At 37.6% G+C, this 14,356-nt stretch overlaps 1 protein-coding gene across 1 annotated transcript; it reads left to right on the forward strand.

The window, feature by feature from the left end:
• Positions 1 to 3,155: 3,155 nt before the first annotated feature.
• On the forward strand, positions 3,156 to 13,806 carry LOC131994928 (sphingomyelin phosphodiesterase 1-like). The gene is made up of 6 exons (XM_059362098.1): positions 3,156 to 3,321; positions 3,844 to 4,753; positions 7,910 to 8,444; positions 8,636 to 8,821; positions 13,367 to 13,516; positions 13,582 to 13,806. Exons 1-6 carry the CDS (start codon positions 3,204 to 3,206, stop codon positions 13,723 to 13,725), a joined length of 2,043 nt encoding a protein of 680 aa, XP_059218081.1. The 5' UTR covers positions 3,156 to 3,203; the 3' UTR covers positions 13,726 to 13,806.
• Positions 13,807 to 14,356: the final 550 nt, after the last annotated feature.

Below are 14,356 nucleotides of genomic sequence, written 5' to 3' on the forward strand. Positions count from 1 at the left end.
ATAGCTGTCATATAGACCGATCTGCCGATAAAGGGTCTGGAGCCCAGAAATGCTTTATTTTGTAACCGGTTTCGCTAAAATTTTAAAGAATGAGTAGTTTTAGACCTCCCGACATCCGACCCCAATATCCAAACATGGTTCAGCTCGGACTATATTTAGATATAGCTGCCATATAGACCGATCTCCCGGTCTAAAGAGTCTGAAGCCTATAAATTCTTTATTTTTTATCCGATTTCGCTGAAATTTGAAACACAGTAGTTTTAGGCCTCCCGACATCCGACTTAAATATGGTTTAGATCGGACTATATATATATAGAGATATAGCTGCCACATAGGACGATCTGCCGATAAGGGGTCTGAAGCCCATAAAAGCTTCAAATATCACCCGATTTCGCTGAAATTTAAATCAGTGAGTTTTTTTGAGCCTTGCAATATCTGATCTTAATGTGGTTCAGATCGGTTTATATTTGGATTTAGCAGCCAAAAAGTCCAATATTTTGTTATTTGTTATATTTATTGGACCGCTCAATGTCCGTATCGAATTTGGGTTCTTAAGTTATCCAATTTTCACCAGATTTCGGCGAAAAGGGGTTTACATATATATCCAAGGTGGTGGTTATCCAAAGTTCGGCCCGGCCGAACTTAATGCCTTTTTACTTGTTTTTTTATAAAAATTATGAAGTATATATTTCACCCGTTCAAGTTCACATATCTAGTTCAAACTTCACTTAAAACGCATCTGCAATTTTTACAAAAATCAGAAAAAATTAATCAAGTTTTTTTTAACCAATGAAAATACTTTAAAAATCCAAAATTGTAAAATTTTGGATTTTTAAAATGCATAACTTTTAACTGAAGTATCAGATGTTGACACATACTACAGCAAGTCATTGTGAATTTTGTCATTAATCTAAATTATTCTTCAAAATGAAAATCGAACCACAAATTCCTTTGTGGTTCTAAGCAATCTCGGCCAAAATTTTAAGTCGATTTACCCAGAAACCAGGGAAAATATTATAGAACTAAAGCTGACTTATTTCTATCCAGCTAAAAATTAATTTTGGAAATCGGGCCCCAAATGAAGATTTGGCATTCCGAACAATTTTTCGAAATGCCGAGGTGACCAAACTTAGGGCCCTTCCAAGAAGTGCCTCGACCACCTAGGAACTTTACATTTTACACATGATCTCGATAGCACCTCAGCTGTAACCAACCTTAGAGCCCTTCCAAGAAGTGTCTCGACCACCTAGGGCCTTTAAATTTTACACATGATCTCGATAGAACGTCAACTCTCAAAACAAATTGTTTTTTTTTACATTAATGTATCAGAATACAACGGTTGCGTTGGCTAGGTCACGTTGCCAAAATGAATGGAGAAGCACCAGTGGCAAAGTCTTTTGCAATTACGCGCTGTGGTACACGCAAACCGGAACGGACCACAACTCCGTTGAAAAGATCAAGTGGTGAAAGACTTGAATCATTAGAAACTTGGTTTCAGAGTTTGAAAAAGGAGCGCAGACGATCGAGGCGCTGGCTATTGGGGCAAATGTTGTGTAAAATATTCATCATAGAAAGTGTCTATTCTACAAAGAAGCTCCGACCTCAATATAGCTAAAACCTCCACTGACAGTATACTTTTCATTGTTGTAGAGGTCCATATGATTTCCGTACTCCTAAGAACTTAATACAGGCCCCTACTCCAGTGCGCACATACAATCTTAAACCGGAACACTAGGTTCTCGACTCCCCCAGTGTAAGGACAATCTACATCGCAAAGGCCTCACTCGAGGCGCTTTGGCGGCCACCGTAGCGCAGAGGTTAGTCTTTAACGCTGAACGCCTGGAATCGAATCTGGCGAGAACGTAACAAAAAATGTTCCGTCTCTAACGCTGAACGCCTGGAATGGAATCTGGCGAGAACGTAACAAAATATGTTCAGTCTCTAACGCTGAACGCCTGGAATCGAATTTGGCGAGAACGTAACAAAACATGTTCAGCGTTGGTTATCCTCTCCTAATGCCAGCGACATCTGTGAGGTACCATGCCATGTTAAAACTTCTCCTCAAAGAGGTGTTGTTCGAACACGCCTAAAAAAAGGAAGCCCCACATTGTTGAACTTAATCGGAGAGCACTCATTGATATGTAAAAAGTTTGCTGCTGTTGCTTAATTGAATGTTTACAGGCACATTTGTATTTGCAACTCGGGGCGCTACTCTTATCTTATCGAGATGGTACCGACGAACGCGCTTAGCATCTACCAATAATTTTACGGGGGCAACCTTACTTTAAAACCTGAAACTATACTTGACACTTATAAATGAGAATCTGCGAAATCATAGCAGTACATTCAGAATACCTCCGCGACCTAAGCCTCCAACTCGTATCTATCATTTTACGGAGAGATTTCAGCGAATTCAATCCTCTCTATATCTCCAGGGTATTTCTTCTCCACTTAAATCTCTGGTCAAGTATTACGCCTAGGTACTTAGCCCCTGAGATAGCGGCAGCTACACACCGTCAAGATTAGTTCCTTGATGTGTCGTCTTGAATGCTACTGTGTTGCATAGACTGGCTGACAAATGCAGTATACAGCCTGGCAGTTTGAATCCCTTTTGAGTCTCCAAGTTTCAGTTTGTTTGATTAGATTTTTCACATATAGAACTTAATCGGAAACTTTTTTATTGGTCATGATGAAGATGAAATTTCCATACCAAAAATTCTATATCTACAGAAAGCTTCTCCAAAATTAGATTTTCATTAAATTATAATTAATAAGCGCCGTTATTAATATTTCTGCTATTCCTAATTTGCTAACTTGTTTACAGGCAATTTAATACGTTTAAGTGTGTGGTCATTTAAGATAAGGGCCATCGATTTTCAAACACCAGTGCACATAGATTGCTTCTTGTTGTTGCTTCTATGGTAAAATATTAATCTTCCTATCTTTATATGCCGATTAGAAAGAAAACGCCAACAATTGAACTTTCCCAAAAGATTTGATTATAGTTTATGGACGATTTATTGATAACCAAAGTTGTAGCTAATCAAAAAAAAACGACAAAGGCCATGATAATATGGCACAAGCTATTAAATACCTCTACTATTATTCTTAAACCAAATCTATAAATGGCGGTAGCCGCCTGGCTAGAAAGCTCAGTAGACTTTAAAGGTTTAGATCGGCTTAATCGTCTACTTTTGAAGAAAATGAGGATTATTTCGGTGGTGTTTGCAGCAACGCTGTTGGCCTCAACATTGGCCGTGAATTTGCCAGGAGTACCAAGAGAATTCACAGCCAATGATGCGGTTCTATCAGCAGTATCCGGTGAGTGAGGCAATAGCAGGAGAGTGAAAAGGATTAAAGAAGTGAAAAAAGTGATATGGATGTAAAAACAAAGCTAAGGAAAGGAAGAATACAACTTCATTGATGTTATATAACATTGTGTGCTAAGGACAGTTATATTCGTACTGCAAGCTGTACAAAAAAAAAAACTAAAATTAAATACACAAAGTGAAAAATAAATTGGATGCAAAGTGAAAGTTGTATGAAAAATTTCCTCTGGAATTAAAAATATACTATAAAAATTTAGAAAAAAAAAATCAATACCCCTTTGAACAAAAACATGATATTTTGGATTTTCTTATCAATATGACTCTCCACTTGTACTTTTTACTTTCTTACAAACTGATGAATTATGATATGTTATAAAATATTGTCAAGTGCTGTTTTGGCAAGCAAAACAATTCCAACGAAAACCTTAATCTTATCTGCAAACCTGAACTTCAAATACAAAATACAAAATCCAAAATACTTGAAAACTATTATCTCCATCACTCTATCCCACAGATGAGATTGCTCGTAAACTTGCCGAGGAATATATCAAATTTATGAAGACTGGTATCGAATCAGCCTCTCTACGCCAGATATCTACCCAGCTGGCCAAGTCCCATAGTAAAAAGGATATTTTCACCAAGGAAATCCACGAATTGGGAGCTGTGGATGAGTTCTTCGTTTGCACCACATGTAGGGCTATGATGAATGTCATTGCCCGCAGTTTCCGCGAGGAAGATGGAGAGCTGCATGGTCAGGACAATCGTGATTATGTGAAAAAATTCGTCATTGGTTTCTGTGATCGCCTTGATATACAAACTGAAGAAGTTTGTGGTGAACTCTTTGAGATTCACTGGGAACATGCTCAATATATTATACAGAATACCGCCATTGATTCACGTGAATTCTGTGGCATGTTCATGCAATTTGGTTTCTGCAATGTTGGCTCACATCCCGATTACGAATGGACTTTGGATGTGGATGATAGTGTGCCTGCCGCCACAGCACCCAAATCGGATATTCCTGCCAAGAGTTCGAATGATTTGAAGATTTTACATGTCACCGATATACATCATGATCCTTTGTATGAGCCCGGCTCCTTGGCCGAATGTGATGAGCCCATGTGCTGTCAACGTCATAAGGATGTGGCTCAAGGTACCTCTAAGGCTGCTGGCTATTGGGGTGATTATCGTGATTGTGATTTACCTTGGCATACATTCGACAATGCCTTGACCCATATTAAGGAAACTCATAAAGTGGATTATATCTATCAAACTGGTGATGTTATTGATCATATGGTCTGGGCCACCGCCGAAAAGAGAAATCAAGATATCTATGAAAAGGTCACCAATAGAATCTATGAAGTTTTTAACGATGTGCCAGTTTACCCCACTATTGGTAATCATGAGCCGCATCCATTGAATATGTAAGTATTGTCAGTTGAAAAAAAAAAATATAAATGAATTTCACAGATTTCAGCCAAACATAAAGAACAAAATTTAAACTCAAATTTTCATATTTTTAAGAAAACAATTTTCTTGTATGATAGTTTTAAGAAAATTTTCTGTGTATCAAGTAACACAGAAATTTTTTTTAAATACTACAATTATTACACCTTGACATACCTCCTTTATAGGAATGCCAAATAGACCTATTTTAAGGCTTCATTACGTTTTGTGAATAAGACCATTATTCTTTACCTTTGAAATCGCTGAAATTTAGGACATTTTTTTGGGAAATTTGGGCCAAAGGTGGCAAAATTCCAACTTCTTAAGGAAAAAATCCCTTTGGTGAAAGACATTTTACTTGATATTAAGAAATGTTTCCTAAATAGTGGTATCATTTATCCTTAACAATAAAATCGTGTAATGTTAGGAAATTTTTCTACGGAACATTGAACCACAGAAAAACTTTTAAGGAAAAATTTCCTTTAAGGAAAAATTTTGTACTTAGGTTAAGTAAGGTTAGGTTGAAAAGAGGGTGTGGATATTATTCCGCCCCATGCATACAATTAAGGCAATATTCGGCTAGTTGTGCGCTCGAAATACTATAAAGTAACCTCGTAAAGGAAAATCTGAGTTAGGAATTCGGTGCTACTTACAAAATTCTTAATAGTTTTCCATAACATGTTCCAAGATGATAATGTCTGTTATTATGTTCCCACCTAAGTACCAATTTCTGTTAGATTTTGTGCTTAATATTAAGAAATTTTTCTTTAATAGTTGTATTTTTGATACTTGACTTAAAAATCTTTGTTAGATTTTGTACATAATCTTAAGAAAATTTTCTTTAATAGTATTGTAGTATTTTAAATACTTGACTCAAATAAACTTCCAAAATTTTTTTTGGGAAAATTGGGCCCATGTTAAGGAACTAAATTTAGAGCTACCAAATTTTCCAATTTTTTAAGGAAAATTTTCCTTTTGCGAAAGATCTTTTACTTGATGCCAATAAATTTTTCGTAAATAAAAGAATTAATAATCCTTAACTTTAAAATCTTTAAAAACAGGCAAATATTTTTTGGTTAACATAAATAACAAAGTTTAAATGTATTAAAATTTCCAACGTTTTAAGAAAATTTTTCTTTTCGTAAAAAATTTTTTTTTTTTGATACTAAGACATTTTTACGACCCGACCCATTGACATACCGATTAAATGTGGGACAGCCACGCGGCTATGAGACTTAAGGCAATGGGAGACTGGATTGAGGAAGGGACCATCGCGGTACAATCGAGGCGACGATAGGAAACCTGGATGCAAGGAAAGAGGTTGCCTATCGGATACCTGAGATGAACCTTGAGGTCGAGTGTGAGGCACTGCTGCCGGCGGCATAGTCTTGGGTTGACGGAACCCTAGTTTTGCCATCTGGAAGATCATGTTACACGAATTGATCAAAGCTAGAGGACAAAGTGGGCCTGGGGGTCTACATGGAGAACCCAGGGACTGTTTTATACTGCTTGACCATAATACGGTCCTGCAGGCGGAAATTCGGACGATCACGGAATGCGTGAGGTGGTGTGGTACTAACGCCAGGACGATGAGTGTGAACATCTTTACGGACAGTAAAATTGCCATAACGGTAATAACAACCAGGACGGTGAGGTCACGAACAGTCTTACATTGCAAGAAGGAGATTAACGCCTTCTCTGAGGATGGGAAAATCCGCATCGTTTGGGTGCCGGGCCATAACGGAGTAAGGGGGAATGAAAGGGCAGAAGATTTGGCGGTGAAGGTCAGAGGACTGCCGTCAATAAACTTGGTTATCCCGAAGCCTTTCGGGTCGACGCAATCCGAGTTAAGGGCGTGTGTGACGATTGCGCATGCAACCCTGTAGAACAGCGAAACGGTCGGTAGGACGGGGTAAATCGTATGAGGGATCCAGATCGTGAGAAGACAAGTCTATTACTGAATGGAAGTAAGAAGGATGTCAGTATAGCTCACTTATGTAAAATCGATGCAGCAAGTGATGACATGTGTAGGTCATGCGGGGAAGATGATGAGACGTTGCAGCATTTGCTTTGTCATTGCCCGGCTTTCGCGTCTTGCAGTTACCGACGCTATGTTGGGATACTATACCAGATATGAACCAACTTCGGGGAGTACCATGGAAAACAATTAAGGATTTTGATAGTAGCACACCATACCTAATAAAGGGTGATTTTTTTGAGGTTAGGATTTTCATGCATTAGTATTTGACAGATCACGTGGGATTTCAGACATGGTGTCAAAGAGAAAGATGCTCAGTATGCTTTGACATTTCATCATGAATAGACTTACTAACGAGCAACGCTTGCAAATCATTGAATTTTATTACCAAAATCAGTGTTCGGTTCGAAATGTGTTCATTCACCGTTCAGCGATGAGGCTCATTTCTGGTTGAATGGCTACGTAAATAAGCAAAATTGCCGCATTTGGAGTGAAGAGCAACCAGAAGCCGTTCAAGAACTGCCCATGCATCCCGAAAAATGCACTGTTTGGTGTGGTTTGTACGCTGGTGGAATCATTGGACCGTATTTTTTCAAAGATGCTGTTGGACGCAACGTTAGGTGAATGAACACATTTCGAACCGAACACTGATTTTGGTAATAAAATTCAATGATTTGCAAGCGTTGCTCGTTAGTAAGTCTATTCATGATGAAATGTCAAAGCATACTGAGCATCTTTCTCTTTGACACCATGTCTGAAATCCCACGTGATCTGTCAAATACTAATGCATGAAAATCCTAACCTCAAAAAAATCACCCTTTATATACATCGCATGGGGTCTTAGACCAATATATCGATGTGTTACAAACGGAATTACGATATTTGTATAACTCCATGCTACAATGTAGGCTATAAAAATGAGATTTTTCAAAATATACCAAAAAGGAAGTCATTCTTGAAGAAAAATTAAATTCAATTCTTGAGAGCAATTTGTACATAGCGACATAAATTTAAAGATTAACATAACTATTTTAAAGTTTTTCTTAGTTGGCTCGCAATCATTACTAAAATCCTTCTTTAAAGAAGAGAGGAAAAATCTTGAATTTTTTAAGCTTTTAGTTCCCCATATATAAAAGTTGTTTTTCATTTCTCACAGGTTTGCCCCTGACTATGTTCCCGAAGAGTTTAGCTCCAAACCCTTCTACGAACACCTCTATAAGGTATGGTCGAAATATTTACCCGAAGACACCAGGGACACCATTCTCAAGGGTGGCTATTACACCACATTGGTGAAATCTGGATTCCGCATTGTGGCCCTGAATGATAACGATTGCTACACGGACAATTGGTGGCTATTCTTCAATGGTACCGATATGAAGACTCAATTAATGTGGTTGCATGATGTCCTCTTGTCTGCCGAAAAGGCCAACGAAAATGTTCATATCTTGGCTCATATACCCTCTGGTGATGGTACCTGCTGGAATGTTTGGTCTCGTGAATATAATCGTCTTATTGCGCGTTTCCGCCATACCATCAGTGGCATTTTCAATGGTCATACCCATAAGGATGAAATGAATGTTCATTATTCGAATGGTCATGCCATTGGCATGTCATGGAATGGTGGTGCTATGACTACATTCTCTTACAGAAATCCCAATTATCGCGTTTACCATGTGGAACCCCAAAGTTATGTAAGTTTAGCAGAAAAAAAATAAGCTTAACAAAACTATGAGCCATTATTCAATTTCAAACAATTTTCCTTTTATTTTATTCTATTTTGTTTTAGAATAAAATAAAACTTGTTTATTTTTTTTTAACAAAAAATTATTTTATTTTAAATTATTTTTGTTTTGAAATTTAATTTTTTTCTTTATCTTTACAGCAAGTTGTTGATCACGAAACCTGGCTTTTCAATTTGACTGAAGCCAATTTGGCTGGTGAATCTGCCCAACCAAAATGGTACAAGGAATATACCTTCTCAGAAGAGTACGACGTCAAGGATCTTAGTCCAGCTTCTATTGATGCCTTACTCGATGTTATGGCCGACCATCCAGATTTGCTTAGAAAGGTACGTACACTTCACACTAAATTTTTCTACCCACCACCATAGGATAGGGGGTATATTCAATTAGTCAATCTGTTTGTAACACATCGAAATATCCATTTCCGACCCTATATGGTATCTCGGACCGTTTCATTCTAAGACGATTTAACGATGTACGTGTCTCTGTCCGTCCGTGTGTCCGTCAGTTGTAATCAGGCTACAATGATATAGAGTTGAAATTTTGCACAGACTCGTTTTTCTTCTATACGCAGGTTAAGTTTTTGAATGGGCCACATCGGATTATATTTAGATATAGCTGCCATATAGGCGGGTCTGGGCGATTTAGGGTCTTACGCCTATAACAGGCGCATTTATTACCCGATTTCACTGAAATTTGGCATAGTGAGATTTATTAGGCCCGCTGAAATCCGAAACAAAAATGGTCTAGATCGAGACATATTTGGATATAGCTGCCATCAGGGACGTAGCCAGGATTTTATTTGGGGGGACCGACCCCACATTTTATCAAAATAGAAAATTTCCACAATTCTTGTTACTGTGAAATTGGAAAAGACACCTTATTTTTTTTGATTTTGGTAGCTATTGGATGCTGGAGCTGACACTTCGGCGGTGGAATTTGGTCATTAAGTCAGAGCTGAATTTTACACTGATTGCCAACACAGTGCAAAAATAATGGCTTCGAACGTTATAAAACGGCAACGGCTCTTGCTGCTGCTCCATGTGCCCAGGATCGCATTAACAACGAAAAATACCCAAAAATAGGGCTGCCTTAGAAAAATTCTAGCTCGAGTTAGGAAAAAGGTATCGTAATAAAATTTGGATTTGGAAGTGTCTTGTTGCCTTTAAATGGGTCCGAGGGCCCCTCTGGTTACGTCCCTGGCTGTCATATAGACCGATCTGCCGATTTTGCGTCTTAGGCCTATAACAGGCCTTTTTACCCGATTTTGTTGAAAAAAAAGTGAGTTGTATCAAGAATCCCCACATCTGTCCTAAATATGGTCCAGATTGGGCTATATGTAGATATATAGCTGGCTTAGAGACCGATCTTCAGCTTTATGGTCCAAAAGACTATAAAAGGCGCATATATTCTCCGATTTTGCTGAAATTTGAAACAGTGAGTTGCACTAGAGGCCTTAACATCCGACCCGAATGTGGTGTATAGCGGACCATATTTACATATTGCTGCCATATAGACCGGTATACCGATGTAGGCTGGGTCTTAGGCCTATAACAGACGCATTTATTACCCGACTTCGCCGAAATTTGGAACTATGAGTTGTATGAAGGCTCCCAATATCTGTCCCGAATAGGGACCATATATGGCCATATAGATCGGTACGCCGATTAAGCTTAAATTTGAAACATTGAGCCTCCCGACATCCAACCCAAATATTGTCGTCCATATCGGACCAAATTTAGATATAGATCGGACCAAATTTAGATATAGCCGTCATATAGATCGAACATTCGAATTAGGGCTTAATCACATGAACGGCGCATTTATTACCCAATTTCACTGTTACTAGTAAAAAGCTTCTCGGCACTTAAACCTAATGTGGTTAAGATCGGACTATATCTTATATATAAGAATCAATTGTTCGAAATATGTTTTATTTCTTATAGTAACGCAAAAACAAAAATTTGGTATCCAAATTTTGGATGGGGCACCTTGGGGGGACGCCCCACCTCAAAACCTTCCAAATATATATTTGACCAATCATAACAATATGGGACTCAAATGGAAGGTTTTGACGATAAGGAAACATATCTGATATCCAATTTTCGGATCAAGTGTTTGGGGGACCACCCTAACCCCCAAAACACCCCTAAATCGGACATATTTACCGACCATGGCAATATGGGACTCAAATGAAAGATATTTGCGAGTAGAATACGAATTTGACATCCAAATGTGGGACCAAGTTTCTGGGGTCCACCCCTTCCCCATCCCCCAAACAGGATTTATTTACGGACCATGGCAATATCGGGCTCAAATAAAAGGTATTTGTGTGTAGAATACGAATGCCATATCCAAATGTGGGACCAAGTGTTTGGGGGGCCGCCCGTCTCCAAAAACACCTCCTAAAGACGACAAATTTACGACCATAGCAATATGGGGCTTAAATGAAAGGTCTTTGGGAGTAAAGCACGAATCTAATTTAAATATTCGGGAAAAGTGTCTATGGCGCCACCCCACCCCATAGCACCACTCAAAAAGGGCTTATTTGCTGACCATTGCTATGTGAGGAGGAAGAGGTATTTTAAAGTGGAACACGAATCTGATATATATTGGGTTGCCCAAAAAGTAATTGCGAATTTTTCATATAGTTGGCGTTGACAAATTTTTTCATAGCTTGTGACTCTGTAATTGCATTCTTTCTTCTGTCAGCTATCAGCTTTTACTTTTAGCTTGCTTTAGAAAAAAAATGTAAAAAAGTATATCTGATTAAAGTTCATTCTAAGTTTTATTAAAATAGCATTTACTTTATTTTAAAAAATCCGCAATTACTTTTTAGGCAACCCAATATTTGCAGAGCCAAGTCACTGAGTGACGCCACATCCCCCAAGTAGAACGTATTTGCTCACCATGACAATTTGGGCCTTAAAAGAGTGGAGTTCGACATAAATCGTACATATTTACCAACCATGTCAAATGAATGGTTTTGGGGAGTAGAGCACGAAATTTATACCCACTTTCGGGACCAATTTGCTGGGGGTCTACCCCTTCCCCAAAACACCCCACAAACAGCAATTATTTACTGACCATCGAAATATGGGGCTCAAAAAGAGATATTTGGGAGTAGAATACGAATGTGATATCCAAATGTGGGAACATGTATTTGGGGCACCGCCCCTTTCCCAAAAGAGTGAGTACAAATTTACCGACCATGGCAATATGTGGCTCAAATGAAAAGTATTTAAGATTAGAAAACGAATTTGATAACAAATTTTGAGGTCAAGCGTTTGGGAAACGCTTCATCCCATAAACTTTCCTTAAATCAATAGCAATATTGGGTTTAAACAAATAGTATTTGAAAGTAGAGCACTATGCTTATATTTTTTTGAAGGCTAAGTGTCTGGGAGACCACCTTACACCCGAAAAAACCTCTAAATCGGACATTCATATTTACCGATCATGGCAATATGGGGCTCAAATGAGAGGTATTTGGAAGTAGAGCACGAAATTCTACCCACTTTCCACACTGGGGGTCCACAACACCGATTCTCAGGAAAGTTGGCACTAGTGATTCTCTTATAAGTCTCGACATTATTACTGAATTTCATAGAAATCGGCTCAGATTTGGTTATAGCTCTCATATATATGTTTGTCCGATTTGGACTAAAATTGCAATTATATCGTCATTTGTAAATTGATTGTCACGAAATTCAGCACGAGGGGTTATCTCATAAGTCTCAACATTATTTGCGAATTTCATAGAAATTGGCTCAGATTTAGATATAGCTCCCACATATATGTTCGTCCGATTTGGACTAAAATTGCAATTATATCGTCATTTGTAAACCAATTCTCACGAAATTTGGCACTAGTGGTTTCCTTATAAGTCTCGACATTGTTCGTGAATTTCATACAAATCGGTTCAGATTTAGGTATAGCTCCCATATATATGTTCGTTCGATTTGGACAAGTATAGCAATAATTTGGTCATTTGTTAACCTATTCACACGAAAATTGGCACAAATGATTCACTTATGACTCCCGGTACTGCTATTGAATTTAATAGAAATCGGTTCAGATTTAGATATAGCTCCGATATATATGTTCCTCCGATTTGGGCTAAAATTGCAATTATATCATCATTTGTAAACCGATTCTCACGAAATTTGGCACGAGGTGTTCTCATATAAATCTCGACATTATTGGTGAATTTCATAGAAATTTGTTTAGATTTAGATATAGCTCCCATGTATAAGTTCACTTTTAAGGCCTTTGCTAACCCATTTATCAATCGATCTTCGACCACTTAGCCTGCATATCCAATGTGGTGTAGGGTATCAAAAGGTAGGCTTCGCCCGACTGTAGCTCGTCCTTACTTGTTTTATTCTCTCTTTTTCATGTGGAATTAATATTCCTTAAGTCTTCTAGCACAATTGTTATATCATTTTCGAGACATTTATTAGTTCGTACTTGTCTTCTGTCGGTACATGGGCTCAAATAAGACTCATAAAGAGGAATTCGACCCTAATAGTCTATCCAATCAATATATCCTATATATTGGGTTGCCCAAAAAGTAATTGCGGATTTTTCATATAGTCGGCGTTGACAAATTTTTTCACAGCTTGTGACTCTGTAATTGCATTCATTCTTCTGTCAGTTATCAGCTGTTAATTTTACCTTGCTTTAGAAAAAAAGTGTAAAAAAAGTATATTTGATTAAAGTTCATTCTAAGTTTTATTAAAAATGCATTTACTTTCTTTTAAAAAATCCGCAATTACTTTTTGGGCAACCCAATATTTATTGTAAAAATAAATTTTATTTATAAATATCTTCATATTTAATAAAAAAAAAATAAAAAAATTTTTTTTCAGTTCTGGCGCTTCAAGATGACCTCAGCTGACCCTGCTCTAGCAGGCGGTTGCGACAATGGCTGCCTACTCCATACCATTTGTCGCATTGCTACCACTGTCAATGATCAAAGAACTCGTTGCGAAGAATTGAGACATAAACTAAGCATTGCGGTATGTATTGAATTTTTCTTATTTACCCATCGAAATAGTCTAATGAAATGAGTTTTCCTTAACAGCTCGAGAATGAAGCAACATCCACCGCAACTACACCTACCACCACCGAAAAGCCAGATGATGAAGATGATGGTGCTGTTACCATGACCGCCATTAGTTTTACAACAATGATGGCTGTATATGTGGCAGCTTCCAATGCATTTTAGGAAATTTATACGATAATTGTAACCTGAGATTTTGAATTGCAGCGAAATAAAATAATTTTTAGTCTATATTTTTAAGAGAAATTTTGATTGTGTTTTCTTTTATATGGTACATAGATACTAAATGAACCTATAATTTATCTTTACAGTTTATTTTATTCCAATATGAAGAAAGAAATTGGCTTTGATATATTTCTATATACTTTTCTTTTTATTTAACCTACAACATTTGACTACATATTAGGATGTCGGTTTAGAACTGTTTTTTTTATACCCTCCACCATAGGATGGGGGTATACTAATTTCGTCATTCTGTTTGTTACACCTCGAAATATGCGTCTAAGACCCCACAAAGTATATATATTCTTGATCGTCGTGAAATTTTAAGTCGAACTAGCCATGTTCGTCCGTCTGTCCGTCCGTCTGAGGGCGCAGTTCTCGTCTGATTTGACTGAAATTTTGCAAGTAGTGTTTTGATATCACTTTCACAACAATTGTGCTAAGTATGGTCAAAATCTGTTCATAGCTGCCATATAAATCGATCTTGGGTCTTGACTTCTTGAGCTTTTAGAAGGCGCAATTCTTATCCGATTTGTTAATCTGTAATTTAGCATGTGGTGGTTTAGTATCACTT

Source organism: Stomoxys calcitrans, chromosome 2, assembly GCF_963082655.1.
Source record: "Stomoxys calcitrans chromosome 2, idStoCalc2.1, whole genome shotgun sequence".
Lineage (NCBI taxonomy): Eukaryota > Metazoa > Arthropoda > Insecta > Diptera > Muscidae > Stomoxys > Stomoxys calcitrans.